This window comes from Macaca mulatta, chromosome 1 (genome assembly GCF_049350105.2).
Source record: "Macaca mulatta isolate MMU2019108-1 chromosome 1, T2T-MMU8v2.0, whole genome shotgun sequence".
Taxonomy (NCBI): Eukaryota; Metazoa; Chordata; class Mammalia; order Primates; family Cercopithecidae; genus Macaca; species Macaca mulatta.
In genome coordinates, this window is record NC_133406.1 from 211,749,340 (window position 1) to 211,771,145 (window position 21,806).

Genomic DNA, 21,806 nt, shown 5'->3' on the forward strand with positions numbered 1-21,806 from the left:
TGGGCAACAGAGCAAGACTTTGTCAAGAAAAAAAAAAAAAGAATGGACAATTGTGGTGTATTTATACAACAAAATACTATGTATTATAGCAATGGAAATGAACAAACTTCAGATACCTGAAGGAACATGGGTGAATTTCATAGACATGAAGAGGTCAGACACAAGCACAGCTCCACACATAGAAAGTTCAAATGGCAAAACTGTATGACAGCTGGTTAAAAAACCAAATGAGGGGCCGGGCACAGTGGCTCACACCTGTAATCTCAGTACTTTGGGAGGCCTAGGCCAGAGGATCACTTGAGACCAGGAGTTCTAGACCAGCCTGGGCAACAAAGCAAGACACTGTCTCACTTTTTCTTCTCTTTTCCCCTCACCTCCCCCCTCCCCTCCCCCCTCCCCTCCCCTCCCCTCCCTTTCCCTTTTTTCTTTTCTTTCTTTTTTTTTTTTTTTTTTTTTTTTTTGAGACAGAGTCTCGCTCTGTAACCCAGGCTAGAGTGCAGTGGCCGGATCTCAGCTCACTGCAAGCTCCGCCTCCCGGGTTTACGCCATTCTCCTGCCTCAGCCTCCCGAGTAGCTGGGACTACAGGCACCCGCCACCACGCCCGGCTAATTTTTTGTATTTTTAGTAGAGACAGGGTTTCACCGTGTTAGCCAGGATGGTCTCGATCTCCTGACCTCGTGATCCGCCCATCTCGGCCTCCCAAAGTGCTGGGATTACAGGCTTGAGCCACCGCGCCCCCCCTTCTTTTATTTTCTTTTTTCCTTTTTTTGACAGTCTTGCTTATCACCCAGGCTGGAGTGCAGAGGTGTGATCTCACCTCACTCCAATCTCTGCCTCCCAGGTTCAAGCTGTCCTCCCACTTTAGCCTCCTGAGTAGCTGGGACTATAGGCACCTGCCACCACGCCCGGCTAATTGTTGTATTTTTAGTGCAGATGGGGTTTCACTATGTTGCCCAGGCTGGTCTCCAACTCCTCGACTCAAGTCATCTACCCGCCTCAGCCTCCCAAAGTGCTGGGATTACAGGCGTGAGCCGACAGGCTCGGCCAAGACCCTGTATCTTAAAACTAAACTGTGGTATTAGAATCAGAATAGCACATACTTCTGGATAGAGGGAAGAGGTGGCACTTGGAAAGGGACATGGCGGGGGCTTTCTGGGGGTGCTGGCAGTGTTCTAGTCTTTGCCTGGTGGGGTTCATACATTTGAACTTCATGATAGTTTAATCAGCTTCATGATAGTTTAATCAGCCAGACCAGGCAGGTGGATCACCTGAGGTCTGAGTTTGAGGCCAGCCTGGTCAACATGGCAAAACCCCATCTGTACTAAAAATACAAACATTAGCCGGGCGCGGTGGCTCAAGCCTGTAATCCCAGCACTTTGGGAGGCCGAGACGGGCGGATCACGAGGTCAGGAGATCGAGACCATCCTGGCTAACACAATGAAACCCCGTCTCTACTAAAAAATACAAAAAACTAGCCGGGTGAGGTGGCGGGCGCCTATAGTCCCAGCTACACGGGAGGCTGAGGCAGGAGAATGGCGTAAACCTGGGAGGTGGAGCTTGCAGTGAGCTGAGATCTGGCCACTGCACTCCAGCCTGGGCGACAGAGCAAGACTCCGTCTCAAAACAAACAAACAAACAAACAAACAAACATTAGCATGGTGGCAGGCACCTGTTATCCCAGCTACTCGGGAGGCTGAGGCAGGAGAATCGCTTGAACTCAGGAGGCGGAGGTTGCAGGGAGCCTAGATGGCGCCATGGCACTGCAGCCTGGGCAGCAGAGCAAGACTCTGTCTCAAAAAATAATAATAATAAAAATATCAGCTGAACATTCAAGTTTTATGTAATTTCCTGGAGGTGTATTATATTCACAACAAAAGAGTTCCAAAGTGGGGTACAGTGGTGCACTCCTGTAGTCAGAACAACACAGGAAACTGAGACAGGAGGATCGCTTGAACCCACTTCAGCCTCCCAAAGTGCTGGGATTATAGGTGTGAGCCACCGCACCCGGCCCTTTTTTTTTTTTTTAATTAGATACAATATTTGTCCTTAATTCACACTTTCCAGGAAACCCTGGTGTTTCTTAGAGAGTCTATGAAGAACTCTGGGATAGTCCTAAGGAAATGCAAATTAGGACAGCCCTGCAGTATCACGTTACACCTGGTATCTATTATGAAACCCAGCGCACAGCCAGGCTGTGACTGTGAACTCCACTCCCACACTGCTGCCGCGGCCAGGAATCACTGGCAGGAGCTGCACGAGAACTCCCACTCCTGGGCATCTATCCTGAGGTGACAACTCAAAGAAAAGCGCTCCAAGTACAAAGGTGTTTAAACTGGTGTTATTTATAACAGCAAGAAAAGTGGAACCAAGCCCGACACCAGGGCAGGCTGGTGGATCCCCAGGGAGCTGCTCCACAGCCACTGGGGTTCACGCGCAGCAGTTCCTTTTCCCTATTCCTGAATTTATTTCCAACTACATATATCAGCAACTACAACGTGGACAACAAAACATGTAGCTACCACTAAATTGGACTGTAGATTCTTTTTTTTTTTTTCTTTTAGATGGAGTTTCGCTCTTGTTGCCCAGGCCGGAGTACAGTGGCGTGATCTCGGCTCACTGCAACCTCTGCCTCCTGGGTTCAAGTGAATCTCCTATCTCTGCCTCCAAAGTAGCTGGGATTACAGGCGCCCGCCACCACGCCCAGCTAATTTTTTTTTTTTTTTTTGTATTTTTAATAGAGATGGGGTTTTACCATGTTGATCAGGCTGGTCTTGAACTCCTGACCTCAGGTGGGTGATTCACCCGTCTTAGCCTCCCAAAGTGTTGGCATTACAGGCGTCAGCCACTGTGCCCAGACTGTAGATTCTTTCAATGATCTTTCATTCATGTTAATTTTTCCTCTCAAGCATCTCTTGGCAAGAGGAATTAGCAAAGAGGTTTGAAAGGTCTCTAGGGGCATCACTGGCAGTTCTCCCAAACCAGCAATGTTGGAGGACCAAGTGATGTTGCAGAAACACGTTGAACAAGCACTTCAGGAAGGGGGTTTCCCCTCAGCGATCAGAGGTGCTGGCGTCCCTGGGAAGAAAACCTTCAAGACCTCCAACCATCTGAGGACATTTTCTCCACATCCTTTCGGCTGTCTCTCCTGACTGTAATATGATTAGAGACATAAAATGTCTTTCAAAATAGCTGTAGGAGACCAAACGAAAGCTCTACCATGGACCGTGCACCGAGCATGCACCAGGCGCGAAGAGGGAGTTTCACACATTGAGTTGTGCAGTCCTCACCTGCACACCTGAGTGCAGGTGAGGACACTGGAGATTCTAGGAGTGGTATGGCGGTCTCTGTTTTCTAGCTGTGTGACTTTGGACAAGTTACTTAAACTCTCTGGGCCATTGCTTCCTCACCTGTAAAATGGGAATAATACATACCTTTATCTCCCAGCTCTGTGTAGAGAGGGCTCTGGAGTCAGATGATTTGGCCTATAGTCCTGATGCTGCTCCATACTCTGTGTGACGTTAGTAGGGGGTCATTTCACCCCCTAGCCTGGAAGCAGAAGGTAGCTCTGTACCTGCTTCACCTGCAGGAGGTGAGGCCAGTGGCTCTGTGCAAGGCTGGCTTAGAGAGAGTGAGTGACAACTCCTGCCTGCTCCAGGCTGCCCAAGTGCGTTTCCTGCTCTTTCAGGTTCATCCACACCAGCTCCTCCGCTGCCGCTGCCTCCTGAGGCCCCCAGCTCCCTCCTCACAGCCTTGACACTGGAGATGGAGGCACCACCTTGGGGACCCCGACTGCAGCCTGCTGCCTCCTTGGTCACCTCGTCTGTAAAATGACCCGCCAAGTTACACTGATGCGCAGGTCACCGTGCAGGCGGGGGCAGCTGGCCACTGGATCTGGCTGCTTTCTGTGCCTCCCAGGAGGGGGTTTGTAAATGAGGGGGCTCCCTGGGCCTCCTGTCCGCCTTTACAATGGCAAAGCAGTCATCACAAATGTCCAAAAACATGTGACCTGACAAAGAAGCAAACTTCTATAGGCCTGGGCTGGACACTCACGCTAAGAAGCAGGCCAGGCAAGCTCGGGCCTTGGAGCCTGCAGCGCACCGTGGCAGCTGTAGGGCAGGATTTGGGTTTAGACTCAGGGAGTCCTGGGTTCGAGCCTGGCTCTGCCGTTTCCCATCTGGTTAAGTCCTTTCGTATGTCTCGGTGTCCTGTCCGTGGGGCAGGGACAAAGGCAGTGCTGCCCTCACTGGGCGTTAGAGGAGTACCCGGGAGGGACCTTGTTGGAGCCACACCCAGCAGGGTAAATTTCACTCGACTCCCACCCCACGCCCGGATCGGGCTTGGCGCCATGCGGTTTAGCCACAGGGTTTTGTGAGTCCTCACCCCGACCGCCCCCAGGGGAATTATTTCTGTCGCAGGCCAGGGACTGTTGGCAAGAGGGCGCATTCATGAGTCCCGAGGCCCAGAGAGGAACACGTGAGCGGCCCAGGGTCCCCGAGGGGAGAGGCGGCGGAGAGCTGGGCTGGGTCCCCGCTTCCCTGCGCTGAACGCGGCGGGGCGCGGCCTCACGGCCAGGTGTTGGTCCCGGCCCGGGAGGAGCCCATTCGCCGCCTCCCGCCTCCGCCGCCTGTCCTTGGGCCTGGCTGCCTCCCCTGGGCCTGGATACCGAGCCTTCTGCACGGCTCCGAGACCGGGGTCGCCCCCTAGACCTGGGGCCTGCCCTGCAGGTTTCTCACCGGAATCCCAGAGGTCCAGCCTCTGTTTTCCTTCCCAGCGACGCGCAGCTCAGTATCTCACCAGCAGTGCGATGTGTCACCAAATGGAAGAGCCCTGTCCCCGTGGTGTCTGTGGCAGACTCTGAGTTGTCTCCCACGTGGCCACGCACCCTAGTTGAGACAAAGGGTGTGCTGGATGAGCCTTCTGGGTGTGCATTGGCTGCCTTGCAACGCGGGGCTCCTAAACCCCTTTCTCCCTGGATGGTCTGCAGATTCGGAGAGGGAACAGCAAGTGTCTTCAACCACCAGACAGGGAGAGCGCCACACCGGAGGGAGGGCAGAGCAACAGGAAGGAGAGGGCCAGGGTCTCCCAGCCCACTTGGGACAGCTACTGCTCCAGCTGCAAGCGAAGACGAACTCCCTTCTCTCTTGCTCCAGCAAGTCCCTGCTCTCAAACTCTACTCTGGTAGCATGAGCCAGGCCCATTGTTCTGTAACTGGCAATCATCCCATTTCCCACTATTTAACAAGGGCTTACTACGGCCATGAGTACCAGTCTGTTGGCAGTGGGTTACACTGGAGTAACAAATCGTTCCAATCACAGTGTTGCACAACACACGCAGGCAGGTTCCCTCCCTCCCTCCCTCTCTCATTCTTTCCTTCCTTCCTTCCTTCCTTCCTTCTCCTTTCTTTTTCTTTCTATTTTTCTTTTATTTCTTTTTTTTTTCTTTTTGAGACAGAGCCTTGCTCTGTTGCTCAGGCTGGAGTGCAGTGGAACAATCTCGGCTCACTGCAACCTCTGCCCTCCTGGGTTCAAGCGATTCTTCTGCCTTAGTAGCTGGGACTACAGGCATACACCACCATGCTCACCTATTGTTTGTATTTTTAGTAGAGACAGGGTTTCACCATATTGGCCAGGCTGGTCTCGAACTCCTGACCTTGTGATCCCCCCACCTCAGCCTCCCAAAGTGCTGGGATTACAGGCGTGAGCCAATGTGCCCATCCTTTCTCTTTCTCTCTCTCTCTCTCTTTCTTTCTTTCTCTCTTTTTCTTTCTTTTTTTTTCTTTTTTTTCTTCTTTCTTTCTCTTTCTCCTTCCTTTTTTCCTTCCTTCCTTCCCTTCTTCCCTCCCTCCTTTCCTTCTTTACTTTTTTTTTGAGATGGAGTCCCTCTGTCGCCCAGGCTGGAGTGCAGTGGCGTGATCTTGACTCATTGCAACTTTTGCTTTCCGGTTCTGGTGATTCTCCTGCCTCAGCCTCCTGAGTAGCTGGGACTACAGGCATGCACCATCACACCTGGCTAATTCTTCTTTAACTTTTAGTAGAGACAGGGTTTCACCATGTTGGCCAGGCTAGTGTCAAACTCCTGACCTCAGATGATCCGCCTGCCTTGGCCTCCCAAAGTGTTGGGATTACAGCCATGAGCCACTGGGCCCGGCCCTTCCCTCCCTCCCTTCTTTCCTCCCTCCTTCCCTCTCTTTCTTTCTTTTTCTTTCATTTTCTTTCTTTATTTTTCAGAGACAGGGCCTTGCTATGTTGCCTAGGCTGGTCTGGAATGTGTGGCCTCAAACTATCTGCCCACCTCAGCCTTCTAAAGTGCTGGGAGTACAGGAGTGAGCCACTATGCCCAGCCAAACACCCATTTCTTGGTGTCAACCACGGCCGGCTATTGCCCTGCTCCCCGTCTGAAGCATACCTTCCAGTGCAACAGTGCTTTTTTCTTAATTTACAGTGGCAGGGGTCGGCCGGGGGGGCATATATGTAATTTCCTCAATGGAGGCTTCTCCTACCCCATGCACCTTGCTGTGACCTGTGACCTATGAGTCCTCCCAAAGGGAGGAGTGAGAAGCAGATCTTCCCAGGACCCTCCAGCCTCATTCCCCTGCTGGACACACGGGTGGCAGGTGAGTGCCCACAGTCACACTTCAGCCAGCAGCCCTACTTCAAGCCCTTGGATCACCCAACTCCCAAGGTCCAGCATGCGCATCCCCTAGGCTGCCAGCCACTTGCAGGGATCCCCGTCACCACCTCCCAGGTTTCCGAGAGAATCCACGTGTCCAGCCTCTCTCCAGGCTTCCTGACCCTGTTCCCTCCCTCTAATCCTTAGCTGATTGGACTGGAGATAGATGTCTGATCCAGGATGAGCCCACTGGAACATTCAATAATTTGAAAAAGCTAGGAGCGGTGGCTCACGTCTGTAATTCCAATACTCTGGGAGACCAAGGTGGGAGGATCACTGGAGGCCAGGAGTTGGGCAACATGGTGAGACCCTGTCTCTAGAAAAAACACAAAAGTTAGCTGGGTGTGGTAGTGCACATCTGAGGTCTTTAGCCACCCTGGAGACTGATGCGAGAGGATCGCTTGAGGCAGTAGTGAGCTATGATCACACCACTGCACTCCAGCCTGGGTGACAGAGCAAGACCCTGTCTCAAAGAAAAAAAAAAAAGAAGAATTTGAAAAAGGCCATAGATACGAGGTAGAACATTAGAGCACAGTTAATAGAAATAGAAATTATAACGATAACAATAAAGGCAGCTAAGGTTTATCGGACACCTCTGGCAGGGCGCAGCGATCTCTGATGACCCTCTGAGATGGGTAATTGGCAGGTAGTCTGAGGCAGAAACAGGCTTGAGAAGTGAACCATCTGCCCTGAGGTTATGGGGGCATGACTCCTCAAGCTGTCAGCTGTGGCTTCTTCCACTTTTGGTGGACAAGTCTTCACCCCAACCCCTGAGGCATCTGGATAGGGCCCAGGACTGCTTCCTCTCTGGTCCCTAACACCCAGCCCAGAGGACATGGCTGAAGAGATGCAATCAGTTGCCTCAGCCTCACACTCTACAGGGGAGGGAAGCGAGCCCCAGCTGAAGGCCAGAAAAGCCATCCCCCAACTGTGCTCTGTGTTTGCTGCTACCAGACCTGAGGGGTTTGATCTTAATAGCCCTCTGTAGAGGAGGAAACAGCGGCATAAAGAAGTTAACTGGCGGCCAGGCGTGTTGGCTCATGGCTGTAATCCCAGTACTTTGGGAGGCCGAGGAGGGGGGATCCAAGCACTTTGGGAGGCTGAGGCAAGAGAATTGCTCAAACCTGGGAGGAGGAGGTTTCAGTGAGCCAAGACGGTGCCATTGCACTCCAGTCCAGGCAACAAGAGCGAAACTGCATCTCAAAAACAAACAAGTAATCTGGGCCAGGTGCGGTGGCTCACACCTGTAATCCCAGCACTTTGGGAGGCCAAGGCGGGTGGATCACATGAGGTCAGGAGATTGAGACTAGCCGGGCCAACATGGTGAAACCCTGTCTCTGCTAAAAATGCAAAAATTAGCCGGGCATAGTGACACATGCCTGTAATCCTAGCTACTCAGGAGGCTGAGGTAGGAGAATGCTTGAAACCGGGAGGCGGAGGTTGCAGCGAGCCGAGATTGTGCCATTGCACTCCAGCCAGGTCAACAAGACCCAAACTCCATCTCAAATAAATAAACAAATAAATAAAAATACAAAAGTTAGCCAGGTGTGGTGGCACATGCCTGTGATCCCAGCTACTCGGGAGGCTGAGACAGGAGAATTGCTCGAACTTGGGACGCAGAAGTGCAGTGAGCCAGGATCGTGCCACTGCACTCCAGCCTGGGCAACAAAGGGAGATCCTGTCTCAAAACAAACCAACAAACAAAGAAACCTGCTTCTGGGGCTGGGTGCAGTGGCTCGTGCCTGTAGTCCCAGTGCTCTGGGAGGCCAAAGAGGGAAGGCTGCTTGAGGCCAGGAGTTTTAGGTTGCAGTGAGCTGTGATAGAGCCATTGTACTCCATCCTGGGTAACATAGCAAGGCCTGTCTTAAAAAACAAAACATGGCCGGAAGCGGTGGCTCATGCCTTGTAATCCCCGCACTTTGGGAGGCCGAGGCAGGTGGATCACCTGAGGTCAGGAGTTCGAGACCAACCTGACCAACATGGAGAAACCCTGTCTTCACTAAAAATACAAAATTGGCCGGGCATGGTGGCACATGCCTGTAATACCAGCTACTAGGGAGGCTGCGTCAGGAGAATCACTTGAACCTGGGAGGCGGAGGTTGCAGTGAGCTGAGATGGTGCCATTGCACTCCAACCTGGGCAACAAGAGTGAAACTCCGTCTCAAAAAACAAAACAAAACAAAACAAAACAGGCCGGGTGCCATGGCTCATGCCTGTGATCCCAGCACTTTGGGAGGCTGAGGCGGGCAGATCACCTGAAGTCAGGAGTTTGAGACCAGCTGGCCAACATGGTGAAACCCCGTCTTTACTAAAAATACAAAAAATTAGCCAGGTGTGGTGGCACGTGCTTGTAATCCTAGCTACTCAGGAGGCTGTGACAGGAGAATCGCTTGAACCCGGGAGGTGGAGGTTGCAGTGAGCTGAGATCGTGCCACTGCACTCCAGCCTGGGTAACAGAGTGAGACTCCATTTCAAAAAACCCCCAAACTAAACAACAACAACAACAACAAAAACCCCACCACACCTACTTCTGACCCTGGCTCCGCCACTGACCAGCTGTGTGACCACAGACAGGGCCGGACCTGGTGAAGCTGTTTCCACATGTGTGCTACAGGTGAGTGCTGTGCCAGGTTCACAGGATTGTCTCGCACTCTTTTTTTTTTTTTTGAGACAGAGTCTTGCTCTGTCACCCAGGCTGGAGTGCAGTGGCCGGATCTCAGCTCACTGCAAGCTCCGCCTCCCGGGTTTAGACCATTCTCCTGCCTCAGCCTCCCGAGTAGCTGGGACTACAGGCGCCAGCCACCTCGCCCGGCTAGTTTTTTGTATTTTTTAGTAGAGACGGGGTTTCACCGTGTTAGCCAGGATGGTCTCGATCTCCTGACCTCGTGATCCGCCCGTCTCGGCCTCCCAAAGTGCTGGGATTACAGGCTTGAGCCACCGCGCCCGGCCTGTCTCGCACTCTTAAGTGATGGGTACAAAGGTCCTGGTAGCCAGGGGCAGCTCAGTGAGATGGTGCTGTTCCTACTGTTATCCCTCTGCCAAAGGACTCAGGCAGCAGGCTGGCATCACAGGAGGGTCTCATCTCCTTGACCTTCCCAGCTTTACCCAGGCCCTGCCTCTGTGTCTTCTCTGGGCTACAGAGAGCCATGGAGATGGGGAGCTCATTCTTGCTCAGGCTTCCGCAGGAGCCCAGAGACATCCGTAAGGAGCCCAGATTCACCCAGGTCAGAGCTTTCATGCAGTGGGAGGAGATGGATTTGGGGTTCACATTTCAGGACCTTTGCCCTCTAAGATCCTGAGTCCCAAATAGGACTTTGTGACCGTGGGGCTTGAAGTCCAACTCCACCATTCCTTAGCTGGGTCACCCTGGGCAAGTCATTGCCCCTCTCTGGGTATTGATTCAGCCTTTATATAATGGGGCATTGAGACCAGGAATCTGGATTCTACTTTCCAATCATCTCTCCCTGACTCTGCATGCCAGTCGCACCTACGAAGGGCTCATGACAGAGGCAGGGGTGGTGAGAAGGGCTGGGACTTGCCCAGCACCCAGCAGACGACTCAGCAGCAACAGCGACACCAAGCCCCAGACTATGCTCTCCCCTTTGAAGCTGGGCTCCAAATTCTTAGTTGAGGCTGTGGTGTCTCTGGATAGGAGCCGTAAGGCACAGTGTCAGAGACCATCTTAGCAGCAGGCTGTGTCCTCCGAGCCCTCCCAGCCATCCAGAGACTGGAGCCCAGGCAGCCCAGATGGGATGTTCCTAAAGTGGGGATGGGAGAAAATGAATTTGCAGGCCCCACTGTGCCATGGCCCGGGGAGGGCGGACATGCAGGAGGCAACAGCCATTCCCTCTATGAGGTGGCTTTTGGAGAGGACATGGAGCCTCAGGTTGGCAGGGGCCTTGGGGTCACTGAATCAGGTTTCCTGCTCCCACAGAGAAGGTTAGGGGAGAAATGTTCACCCCCTGGTCCCCAGGGGACATCTCATCCAGGCCCCTCCAAATTCAGAAGTGGAGTCCAGGTCACACAGATGCCAGGGCAGATTCAGGAAGGCTCCTGGCCTCCTGGGAGCAATCAGTGCCCCAATATTGAGGCCACTAGCTGCCCACACAGCTGCACGTTCACAGGGTCTAGCCGAGCAGTCCTGGGGAAGGTCCCTCCAAACAGAAGTGGGCACTGATCAGCCTGGCCGTGCCCGTGGGCGAGTTGCTTTGCTTCTTCCCAGCCACATACGTGAACTGGGCACAGCACTGACCTCCTGTAGCTCTCAAGAGAATTAAACAGGACACCTGGGAAAGGGGGCCCTTCCCTCCTCTGTCACCCCAGTAACCCCAGGGAAGGTTTCTACCCACCCCCAGACACTGCCCTCTGTACCTGAAACGTCATGGTCAGAAGAGGGACAGGTGTTTACTGGAACCCACTTTGTGCCAGGCACTCAACATGTGAACCCTTTTTTTATTTTTTATTTTTGAGACCGAGTCTCACTCTGTCACCCAGGCTGGAGTACAGTGGTGCCATCTCGGCTCACTGCAACCTCTGCCTCCTGGGTTCAAGCTTATATACCTCTTCTGGCTCCAAATCCTTTCAGGCTCCATAGAATCCTTTCCTGGACAATAAATCTCCTTTGAAGAACGTATTTGTTTCCTTATTTGGTCATCTTCCTATTATACAAGCTTTTGTTTTTCCTTTTTAGACAAAGTCGACTCTGTCGCCCAGGCTGGAGTGCAGTGGTGCCATCTTGGCTCACTGCAACCTCCACCTCCTGGGTTCAAGTGATTCTCCTGCCTCAGCCTCCCGAGTAGCTGGAATTACAGGCACCCACCACCACACCCAGCTAATTTTTGTATTTTTAGTAGAGATGAGGTTTCACCATTTGGCCAGGCTGGTCTCTAACTCCTGACCTCAAGTCATCCTCCCATCTCGGCCTCCCAAAGTGCTGGGATTACAGGCATGAGCTACCACACTCTGCCCCTTTACAACATTTTTGAAACAGGATCTCACTCTGTCACCCAGGCTTTGCAATCATGGTTCGCTGTAGCCTCAAACTTCTGGGGTCAAGAGATCCTCCTGCCTCAGTCTTCTGAGTAGCTGGGACTATAGGCACGTGCCATGGTGCCTGGCTAATTTTTAAATTTTTTGTAGAGACAGGGTCTTGCTATGTTGCCCTGGCTGGTCTTGAACTCCTAGGCTCAAGTGATCCTCCCTCCTCAGCCTCTCAAAGTGCTGGGATTACAAGTGTGAGCCACCACACCTGGCCACATGTGAACTCTTACTTAACCTTCAAAACAACACTGCGGGGTAGGTATTATTTCTCCCTTTGTACAAATGGGGAGTCTGAGACAGAGATGAGTCCTTTCTCTCCTGCTGTCTGGGCCAGGGCACCTGGTGTGGAGATCAGGAAGGGATTCGGGCTGGAGGAGACACAGGCTGCATGCCCTCCTCTAATGGGGATGGCCAGCTGTGGGCAGACACTGTGCTGGGCACAGGGCTCCAGGGATGAGCAAGACAGACCCAGTCCTGCCCCTCAGAGTCACGGCCAGTGGGGACACAAGACAGGAAACAGACTCCACTCCCACTGGTTTCAGTTTGCAGGTGCACAGGGAAGCTGCTGGTGTCGTGAGGATGTATAACGGAGCAGGACAGCGGGTACTGACCTGGTCTGAGGGCTGGGGGAAGGCCCAGGGTCTGAAGGATGCCTAGAAGGCAGCAAGGGCACGACCAGGGGGTAAGTGTTCCTGCCAGGAAGCAAGGACCAACCAAGCCCCGAGGGAGTGTAAGAGGCTCAGAGCCAGTTTGTGGAGACAAAAAGAGATTTCAAACTCGATTTGGGGAGTCACTGATGGTTTTAAGCAGGGAGTGGCAGGCTCAGATTCAGAGTGGAAACCCTTGCTGCCTGTGCAGCGCACTGGGACACGGGGAGGCAGGAGACCATGGGCTCCCCGAGGAGCCTGGACGCCGGAGCAGCACAGTGGCCACGGGAAAGGGAGAAGGTGGCTGGCCCCAGATGAAAAGAGCAGGGCCCCAAAGGCTCTGTGTGTGGGATGAGAGGGGGAGAGGAAGGGGCCAAGGCTGACCCGTGCTTGGGTGGACAAAGGGCCCTTCACAGAGCTGGAGGCAGGGGATGATCGAGGGGCCCAGGGAGTCGGACCAGAAGCCGGGTTTGTTGTAGGAAGAGCAGTGGGCCGGGAGGGGCAGGCGTGGGGTGGGATTGAGGGGAGCCCAGGGGTGGGAGGTGGAGGTGCGACCGCGGTGGGGTCAGTGTGCCGGGAGTGGACGAAGGGGAGGGTCGATGGTGGCAGGGGTCCCAGGTAAAAGAGCTGGAGGGGGGCCCCGTGGAGCGGACCGAGACCTCAGGAGACTCCAGTCGGACTGGGGAGGCAGGACGGAGGCCCTGGCTTCGCTCTCGCACCCGGACTCGCAGGGATGAAGCCCGGGAGCCGAGGCTCGGTCTTCCCCACTGTGGCCCCTCTGGTCCGCCCGTGACCTCACCGACCCCCCGAGGGGGCTCTCAAGGAGGCTTGGCTCCCAAGAGCTGGGAGAGGGAGTCCCGGGGGCGCTGATGCACACCCAGTCTCCGCCGACCCAGAGGGCGGGCGCTCGGGTTCAAGGTCTGGCCTGGCCGTGCGGCTCCGGGACCCGGCTCCGCCCCGCGTCGAGGGGTGGCCTCGGCCCACCCCTTCCTCGGGTCCCCTCCCCGCCCGCGGCGCGCAGCCGGGTCTCATTAGCGCCCCTCCCCCAGGCCGCGCACCGGGGGTCTCCACGGCCGGGGAGAGGGGCGGGCCTTAATCAATCCTAGGCCGGAAATTCCTCCCGGGGGGCCCGGCCTGACCGCTGAGCCTGGAAATCGGCCGCCGCCTCCCCCGAGCCCTCCCCGCGCATCATGGAAACTGGGCCGACCGCCGGCCGCCCTGGCTCCCCGGCTCTGCATTCCTGCCTCCAGGGGCGGGAGGGCGCCAAGGACCGGCTGCCCTCTTCGGGCTCGTCGGCGGGGTCGCAGCTCTCAGTGCCCTCCCCGTTATTGGGAACAAACCCGCTTCCCCACTGGCGAAGGGGCGCCTGTTCTTAGGGGTACCCGGCGGCACCTCCGCATCCCGTCCGGTCCGTTAAGCTACGAGGCCCGCCCCTCCCCGGGTGCTGCTTTCGCTGGGGGCTCGCGGAGTCGCCCCGGGCTGGCCTTGGCGTCTGGCTCTAGCCTCTCGGCATCTTGCGAGGCTGACGCCGTGGTGCCCATTGCACAGATGAAGTCCGCGAGGTTCAGCGACAGGAAGGGCTGCGGGGCCGGGGCAGAGCAGGGACGCGGGCCGCCTCCTCCGGGAAGCTCACCGGGAGCCTGGGATGAGGGGCTCTGGGAGGCGGGGGAGGACGTGCGGGTGTCGGAGCTCCTGGGTCCCGGGTCTCAGTTTCCCCATGCAGGAAGGGGGCGCCCTTCTGGGCCTTTGCGACCGATGTAAGCTGGGGGTGGGAGAGTGGGGATGGCAGGACTCGGGCCCCGGGTGACCGGAGTCACCAGGCGCGCACACGGCGCCTACCTGCGATTCTCCGACCTGAGCTGCCGCCTTTCAGCGGCAGTGGGGTCGGGCACCGCGCAGGTCGGACGGTCCCCGGGGCTGGAGGCGGGGCCGGGGCGGAGCCGGGGCCGGGGCGGGGGCCGGGCAGTGGAGACGCGGGGGGCTCGGGAGCCTTGGCGCGCGGATTGGGACCCGGACCCGCGCGGCGCTGCGGCGCCAGGTGAGCCGAGCTGGGGTCCAAGGGTCCGCACTCCACTTTTCCCAACTTTTCGTTTGGTTCCTCCCTCGGTCAGGGCCCCTGGGGCGGGAGCGCAGCCCTCCCGTTCTCCTAGGCGGGAGTGTGGACGCGGGCGGTGGCGGGACCCTGGAGTCCTGGGTACTCGGCCTCAGAAGCTTCCGTCGGGTTGTGCGCTGTGTCCCGGTTTCCGCCTCCGTGGTGTCCCCAGCGTCGGCCCACTCCCTCCACGGCGCGGGGTCTCTGAGCGTGTCCCCATGTCCCCACTCTGCTTGTTTTCGCCTCCCTCGCGGCAGCGACGCGTGAGGGCTCTGGGTGACCTTGCTGGAGCCGGGGCTGGGGGCGCCAGCTTTGGCTTGAAGCGGTGATCGCTCCTCCGGTTGCGGGTTGGGGAAAGGGCTGCAAACTCAGAGACAAGGAGGGGATGGGCCTCGCTTCCTCCCGGACACTCCCGTGGCTGTCCTGAGAGGGGCCTAGGGCTGGGGCCCCGGAGCCCGGCGTCGGACCTGGCAGAGTCCCCGCCTAGTGCGGGGTCGGGCAGGCTCCCCGGCCTTCCTGGGCCGTAGTTGCAATCTGTGAAACCAGGCTTTGGACGCGGGAGAGTGGCGGCTCCCTGCTAGGCCCCGGCCTTGAGCGCACCGGTCGGAGGCAGGGATGGGTGTCCTGCTTTGAGCTTCGGGGTGCAGATGGGGTGTGGGTGGGGGAGCAAGGCTGCCTCCCCGAGGTTTCGGCTACGGGCTCCAGCGCGGTGGTTTTTTAGGAAGCGGACGCGGGCAGTGAGGACGACCCTGGACAGCTAGGCCCTGAGCCTCCTCTCCTGCGGCCTGGGGCGCCTGGGCGGGGGCCGCGTCTTCTCCCTCACCCTCCCTTTCGTGGGGGCCACACCGCACGCAGCTCGGCTACTCCTGCTGGAGCCGGGATCCAGGCCACAGGCCGCAGGCAGGGCGCGGCCAGCAATCCGGAGAGCTTAAGCTGTGCGGCCCGGATCCCGAGGCGCAGGGGCGGTGCTGCTCTGGCCGGGCCACGGGCCACGGAGGCCTCGGGCGGAGGAGGCGGGAGAGGAGGCCAGGCGGCGGGAAAGGGGGATGATTCATCCGGAGGAGCCCGAATTGGAAACGCCGCAACCTGGGAACAGCCTTGCCCGGGCCGACGGGGGAGCCGGGAGGGCATCCGTCCCGGGGGGCCCAGCGCCCGGCACCGGCACCCCCGCCTCCTGCCGTGGCCTCAGCCCGGCCGCTGAGGGAGGGAGAAGCCTCTCATGCGTGGACTTGATGGAAATCTTGGGCAAAGTCGGCGCCGCCTCTCCTCTGTCTGGCTGGTCTTGGTCCGAGCGGTCTTCCCGGTGTCTAGCTCAAGTCGCTCCTGCTGCAGCTTCGGTGCCGGCGGAGGAGGTCAGGAAGGAGGGGGCGGGCAGGGAGAGGCTGGAGCTGGTGACGCCCCCTCCTCCCGCGCTGCGGTATGTAAAGCGCAGTAGGGGGGAGGTGGGGCCCGGCTAGCGACCCCTGCGGACCTGGGAGGCCCGAGCGCCCCCGCCCCCTTTGCTACGGTGCAGCCACGTGCGGGGGTGGGGTCGAGCCTGGGAAGTACTTACCTTGGAGACGCGGCTGCTGGGGGCCGCGCGTTTCCCGAGGCCCAAGACCCGCGGGCTTGCGAACCGGACACAGGCGGCAGGAGACTCTCAGCCCGGGATGCGCCAGGGAGCAGCCTGCGCCCTCCTCCCTCCTCTCCGCCCGCGGGCCGGGCCAACTCCGGCTTCTGCCGCGCGTCCCTGGCTCGGAGCTCCGCTGCGGAAAACCCGAGCGGGGGCGGCTCCCCGCCTCGCCGCCCGGGAAATTCCGGGGGTGGCCGCCAGGGATCTCCAAGCGGCCTGGGCTGGGCGGCCGGAGCTTCCCTCCCGGATTTGCGCCCCGAACCTGGCGCCCTGAAGCTAGAGGCCCGTCGGTCCAGTCCTTGCCTCCCATCTTCTCTCCGCAGAGCGCCCAGACGACAGCAAGATGACAGCTGGGAGCCCCGAAGAATGCGGGGAGGTGCGGAGGAGCCCCGAGGGCCGCGTCTCTCGCCTGGGCCGCCGCCTGGGCCGCCGCCGGCGCCCGCGCTCCCCGCCCGAGCCTCTGCGGGTGCGGGCGCGGCTGCGGCTGCGCTCGCCGTCGGGGGCGTTCGCGGCGCTGGGGGCGCTCGTGGTACTGGTGGGTATGGGCATCGCAGTGGCCGGCTACTGGCCGCACCGGGCCGGGGCCCCGGGGTCCAGGGCCGTCAATACCAGCTCGCCTCAGCTGAGCGAGCTGCGACGCGAGGGTCGCGGCGGGGGCCGGGCTCACGGCCCGCACGAGCGACTGCGGCTCCTCGGGCCGGTGATCATGGGTGTCGGCCTGTTCGTGTTCATCTGCGCCAACACGCTGCTGTATGAGAACCGAGACTTGGAGACGCGACGGCTCCGCCAGGGGGTGCTGCGGGCCCAGGCGCTCCGGCCCCCCGACGGCCCCGGGTGGGACTGCGCCCTCCTTCCCAGCCCTGGCCCTAGGACTCCCCGAGCCGTAGGCTGCGCAGAGCCAGAAATCTGGGACCCGTCCCCGCGTCGGGGTACTTCACCCGTCCCGTCAGTGCGGAGTCTGCGTTCAGAGCCTGCTAATCCTCGCTTGGGGTTACCTGCCCTGCTCAACAGCTACCCGCTGAAGGGCCCCGGGCTGCCCCCACCCTGGGGTCCACGGACGCAGACTGGCCATGTGATCATCACCGTACAGCCCTCTGGCTCCTGCATTGAACATTCCAAGTCTCTGGATCTGGGCCTTGGGGAGCTCCTCCTTGGGGCCCCAGCAGCTCGGGACTGTGCTCACCGAAGCTGGCCACGGCTGGACCGCCTCAGTCTTGGGGGCTATGCCAAATTGGGAGGAGGAGGGGACTTGGGGGCCCGGGTCTGAAGAGGGGGGAAAACAGCCTGCTCTGAGGCTGCAGCATGGACCATGCTAATAGGACCAGAGGATCAGGAGTCCCAATGTCTAACAGATGTTTCAGTCACATCCCAGGTTAGGGATGGATGCTCTGACCACAGCAGCTGTGAAGGGCATCCTGACCTGCATGTGGGCAGAGAAATGCCAGCTGCACCAGGGCTCAGTGAGCTGGAGAGGGTGTGTTTCACTGTGGAGTGTGGAGGACTCGCCTCAGGAATTTCTTCAGCCTCTGTAAGTGGCCTTAGCCCTAAGGGGGCTGGAGGTCCAGGCCAAGGTGACTGGGAGATGTACCCGGTGTCTTGGCAAACCCAAGAAAGTGGTGGGCAAGGGCCCCTAAGACTGGGAGGTAGGGTGGGATGTTGCAGGCTGGGGCAGGCTCCCTCCAAGGCGGCACTGGTGATGGAGTGGGGCCTCTGGGAAGATGGACCATGGGGTGAGACTCTCCACTGCCATCTGGGACGGGGACTGGGGCTTGAACTCCTACCACCTCAATCCCTTTCTTCCCTCAGCCATCTGGGGTATACCCCTCTAGAGCTACACTACTGCCAATGCCTTCATCCTGAGGTCTGGGCCCTTCTGCAAACAAGTCTGAGAAGCCCCTTCTCTCCTTCCTTTATCGTGGCCTATGCTGCAGCGTCTCACTGCAGCTGGCAAAAGGCATTGGCCAGTTCTCAGAAATCCCTTTACCCAACGTTGAAGCTGCATTTTGGTCAATGTGGGTAACTTACTTTAGAAAATGGCTTGAGTTTAGGTCTCCCCCACCCATATTTAATTTTTCCCAAGTTGCTGGTAGAAGAGAAATTTAAAAGTGGATCAATCCTCACAGAGTCAGTTCTTTTTGTTGTTGTTTATTGAAAAAAATGCAATACAAGAAGCAAGACCAAACACATATCTAAACACTACAACCACTTCTCCTACTACAAAAGGCCAAAACAGCAGACTTGATTATTGCCTGTGTAGTCTAAGGATTCTGCCAATCTGATTCTGCTGCCAGAGTTCCTATTTTTTCAAGAAATGTAAACAACTACTTGATATGATTCATAATTTTTAAAAAATTTACAAAGCTCCTTCATTTTTGTCACCAAAATAATACATTTGAGAGAGATTTGTGGAAACAACCAGCCTGGGGCTGAGATCCTGGGCAGAAATTTCCCGTGAGCATCAAAGGGCATCATTTAGGCCACAGCTCTGGCTCCGTTTCCCGAGGTCTGTTGTCTCCTCACCCCCAGCTGCCAAGCATCCCCCCAGCACACACTGATGGGCCTGGGGGAGGGGTATAGGTCACGATGCCCTGAAAGGTCCCACAGTTAGGCTCCCTGAGCCCTCGGCTTATAAATACAGGTTTGCTTTGTGGGTGGGTGCCAGAGTCCTCATGTGGCTTGGGGGAAATCTTTATTTCTCAAATGAAAATAAAATTGCAGCAAGAGTTGTTACTGTGGTGTGTCTGAGTCACTTTAGGAAAACTGTTGCCAAGTTCCTGACCCTGGAAATGTAATTATCTTCCCCCTCGTCACCATTTCTACCTGGACAGAGTCTGTTTTTCTTCACACAAACACATACACACAACTGCAGAAAGAAAAAAAATCCAAACAATTGCCAAACCCTAAGAACTGTTGCCAGAGATGGAGGAAAGGGGAAGAGGCCTGGAAGGACACCCATCTTGCTGGGCTTGTCCAAATCTATGGCTTCTTAGAGCCTGAAAGGCATTAGAGCTGTTCTCATTCCAATTTACAGACAAGGAAGCCGAGAGAAGTGAGTTGGTGACAGAGTTGAGGGAAACGTTTAGGCCCCTGATGAATGGTCCTGTGCTGTGAAAGCTGCCACACTGTTCTGGATCGCACAGAATATTCAGTGTGTTAGTTTTTAAAGGGACACTCAGTGCCCCTCTGCCTTTTCCCCATCCTTTTTGTTCCACAGGTCTGGGAGCCCTGGTAGCTCTTTCTACAGGCCATCTGGCTGTCAGGCAGTGGCCATGCACCACGTGTTTGTTTGATGGAAGCTGCATTTCTCACTTGTCACCACTCCTGGCAATATGGCCAGGCTTGGGCACTACCCCAAAGCCCCACCTTTCAGACCCTCTGCCCACAGCCTGTTAGTTTGTTCCTGAGATAGGACAAGCTCTTTCCCCCAAGCCTGTCCCACATCCTACCTGGGCTCTTTCCCTCCCTCCTGTTGTTCATGTCTCACATGGGTACCAAAAGAAAAATGCATACACCCAAAATGAGTTCAAACCAGCCAAAACAAAACCCAGGCAGTGGAGACTTTGGACGATGTTGGGAGAATCAGCTTTAGACATTTATCTTGCTCACTGCCCTTGAGTCCCAGTGACTGCTGCCCAATACCCACTGTCAATTTTAGGAAGTTCACTTCTAGCCTGGAACTGGGATTCTAAGAAGCCTCCAGGCCAATATATTTGTGGGAAGCAGCTGAAAGGTTAGAAAAGTTCTGTTGAATAAAAATGCCCCAAATCGGCCGGGCGCAGTAGTTCATACCTATAATCCCAGCACTTTGGGAGGCTGAGGTGGGTGGATCACCTGAGGTCCAGAGTTTGAGACCAGCCTGGCTAACATGGTGAAACCCCGTTTCTACTAAAAATAAAAAAATTAGCCGGGCATGGTGGTGCGCACCTATCATCCCAGCTACTTGGGAGGCTGAAGCAGGAGAATTACTTGAACCTGGGAGGTGGAGGTTGCAGTGAGCTGAGATCATGCCACTGCACTCCAGCCTGGGCAACAAGAGCAAAACTCCATCTCAAAAAAAAAAAAAAAAAACAAAAAACGAAAAACAACTATGCCCCAAATCCTTACCAGGAATTAGGGTATTATCTTTACCAAAAAAAGAAAAACTAAGCCCCAAACCCACCACAAAATCAAGCCTTCAAAACCTGACAGACCTCAGCTGGTGAGTGGGAACGAGCAGGGCTGGGGCTTGTACCCTTTGCCATGTGGTGTCTTGTGGGGAGGATGGCTCCTAAAAGCCAATTCTTTGCTCTAGAAGGGTGTCCTCAGGCAGGTTCCTGTTGAGAGAAGAAAGGTCAAAAAAGGAAAACCCACAACCTCTTCTCTGAGCCACATTCCTTGTCATTTGGGATGAAAGAAAGGCCCAGGATCTGACAGAAGTAACCCCATTCCCCTGTGTGAAGTGTACACTCTCAAAACTAGAAAACCTTATTTTAAAAACCTCATTAACTTTCCTTCCCCAAATCACCACTAAAAATGTTCCATTAGAGCTTTTGGCCCAAAGTGCCTATTTTTCTGTGAGATTTGGTCTCCTGAGATGGGAGCTGGGGGAGCACTTAGCTGAGCCACTGCTTCTGATGAGGTAAAAGGGTAGCTGGAGAGGTGAAGGCCACGGATATGTTCAAACATTCACAGTATCAGATATCTGAAGCAACTTATGTCTTCGACCCAAAGAAGCTCCAAAAAGAAAGCAGGAGGGAGAGGAGAAAACAATACTACATTCTCAGCAGAGGGCTCTGCCTTACCAAAACCACCCGCAACAAAGGAACGGGGGCCTCGTTCCGAGGTCTGTGGACCAGGGCTGGTGCCGACTGGCGTTCTGATACACTCACATCACTGGCTCTGAGAAAGGGCTGGTTCATGAAGTTTCTGCTGTCATCCAAAGGGGATAAGACTAGGGAGAAACGCGGAAGTCCCACTAAGCTGGCTTTGGCCTCCAACACAGCTGACAAGAGTCCTTGGAGGATTTCCCGAAGAATTCCGTGGACCCTGTCGTGTCTGTTGGGGTTGGAAATAAATGGGCAGAGGCTAGGCTGAAGGGGTTACAAACCACCTAATTAAAAAAACCCAAAAACTCTTAAAACAGTCCATAGAGTGAAAAGTTGAACAATTCTGATGTCCTAATATAGAAAAAGCTCTTCAAAAGGATCAGTGAGATCTAGAAGAATCTCTTGGTATAAACTCCCAATAGAAAATGAAATTAATTTTCTGGTGATTTAGAATAATCTTTAAAGTCTGAAGTCTGACTATGGCAGGTTAGCTTCTTTATCATTTTGCTGGTTTCTCTTGGACGGGAGAAGGGCAGAGAGTTGGGGTAGGTTAGTTCCTAGAGGAAACAAAGAAGCAAAATTTAAATCCTGCAAAGGAAAAAGCTTCCCAGTCCCATTGCCAAGTTCCCGTGGCCATCAGTGACAACGGGGATGTGAGCAGCTTTACAGGGCCCGGCCCCACCTAGTTATACTGGTGGCTTCTTCAAGTCATTTGTAAATTACTTTTAGGCATGAATTTATCTAGATCCCTGGTTCCCAAAAAGCAGCTTCCCTGCTCCCAGCTCTTTACTCTGGTCTCAGAGCTTCAGCCATTCCCTCCCTGCTCTGCACGCCCACCCATCTCCAGACAGCCTGGTCCTGCTCTTCTTGGTTTTGTTTTCCTCTGGCTCTCCCAGGTTCTCACTCAAAGACACCTGTGACTGGCTGGGCGCGATGGCTC

The 21,806-nt window shown here is 55.8% G+C and overlaps 3 protein-coding genes across 52 annotated transcripts in view; 1 reads left to right on the forward strand and 2 right to left on the reverse strand.

The window, feature by feature from the left end:
• Positions 1-2,709: 2,709 nt before the first annotated feature.
• On the reverse strand, positions 2,710-16,391 carry LOC114677452 (uncharacterized). 2 transcript variants are annotated; one of them, XR_013404885.1, is made up of 3 exons: positions 16,002-16,391; positions 4,735-4,884; positions 2,710-3,821 (listed from the first exon to the last, which is right to left on the reverse strand). XR_013404885.1 is itself a non-coding variant. In XM_077966219.1 (2 exons), the coding sequence occupies exons 1-2, from the start codon at positions 16,369-16,371 to the stop codon at positions 15,762-15,764; spliced, it is 390 nt and encodes a 129-aa protein (XP_077822345.1). In that variant the 5' UTR covers positions 16,372-16,391; the 3' UTR covers positions 12,492-15,761. The 2 variants fall into 2 exon arrangements, 1 of the variants encoding a protein (XP_077822345.1); XM_077966219.1 differs by lacking the exons at positions 2,710-3,821; positions 4,735-4,884 and adding an exon at positions 12,492-15,781.
• Positions 14,140-18,787, forward strand: TMEM200B (transmembrane protein 200B). The gene is made up of 2 exons (XM_028837112.2): positions 14,140-14,395; positions 16,385-18,787. The coding sequence occupies exons 1-2, from the start codon at positions 14,140-14,142 to the stop codon at positions 17,326-17,328; spliced, it is 1,200 nt and encodes a 399-aa protein (XP_028692945.2). The 3' UTR covers positions 17,329-18,787.
• The window catches only part of EPB41 (erythrocyte membrane protein band 4.1), a 278,208-nt gene continuing 274,595 nt past the window's right edge, over positions 18,194-21,806 (reverse strand). For all 49 annotated transcript variants that reach the window (XM_077965593.1, XM_077965637.1, XM_077965626.1 and 46 more), the window contains one exon: positions 18,194-21,423. The gene's annotated coding sequence lies outside the window, so the exon portion shown is untranslated. The remainder of the gene's footprint in view (positions 21,424-21,806) is intronic.

Coding starts and splice junctions, on each gene's coding strand:
- TMEM200B (XM_028837112.2), top strand. CDS start 14,140: ATGGCAGGACTCGGGCCCCGGGTGACCGGAGTCACCAGGCGCGCACAC. Junction 14,396..16,384: donor GCGCGGCGCTGCGGCGCCAG/GTGAGCCGAGCT, acceptor TTCTCTCCGCAG/AGCGCCCAGACGACAGCAAG.
- LOC114677452 (XM_077966219.1), bottom strand. CDS start 16,371: ATGGGAGGCAAGGACTGGACCGACGGGCCTCTAGCTTCAGGGCGCCAG. Junction 15,782..16,001: donor CCAGCAGCCGCGTCTCCAAG/GTAAGTACTTCC, acceptor CCGGCACCGAAG/CTGCAGCAGGAGCGACTTGA.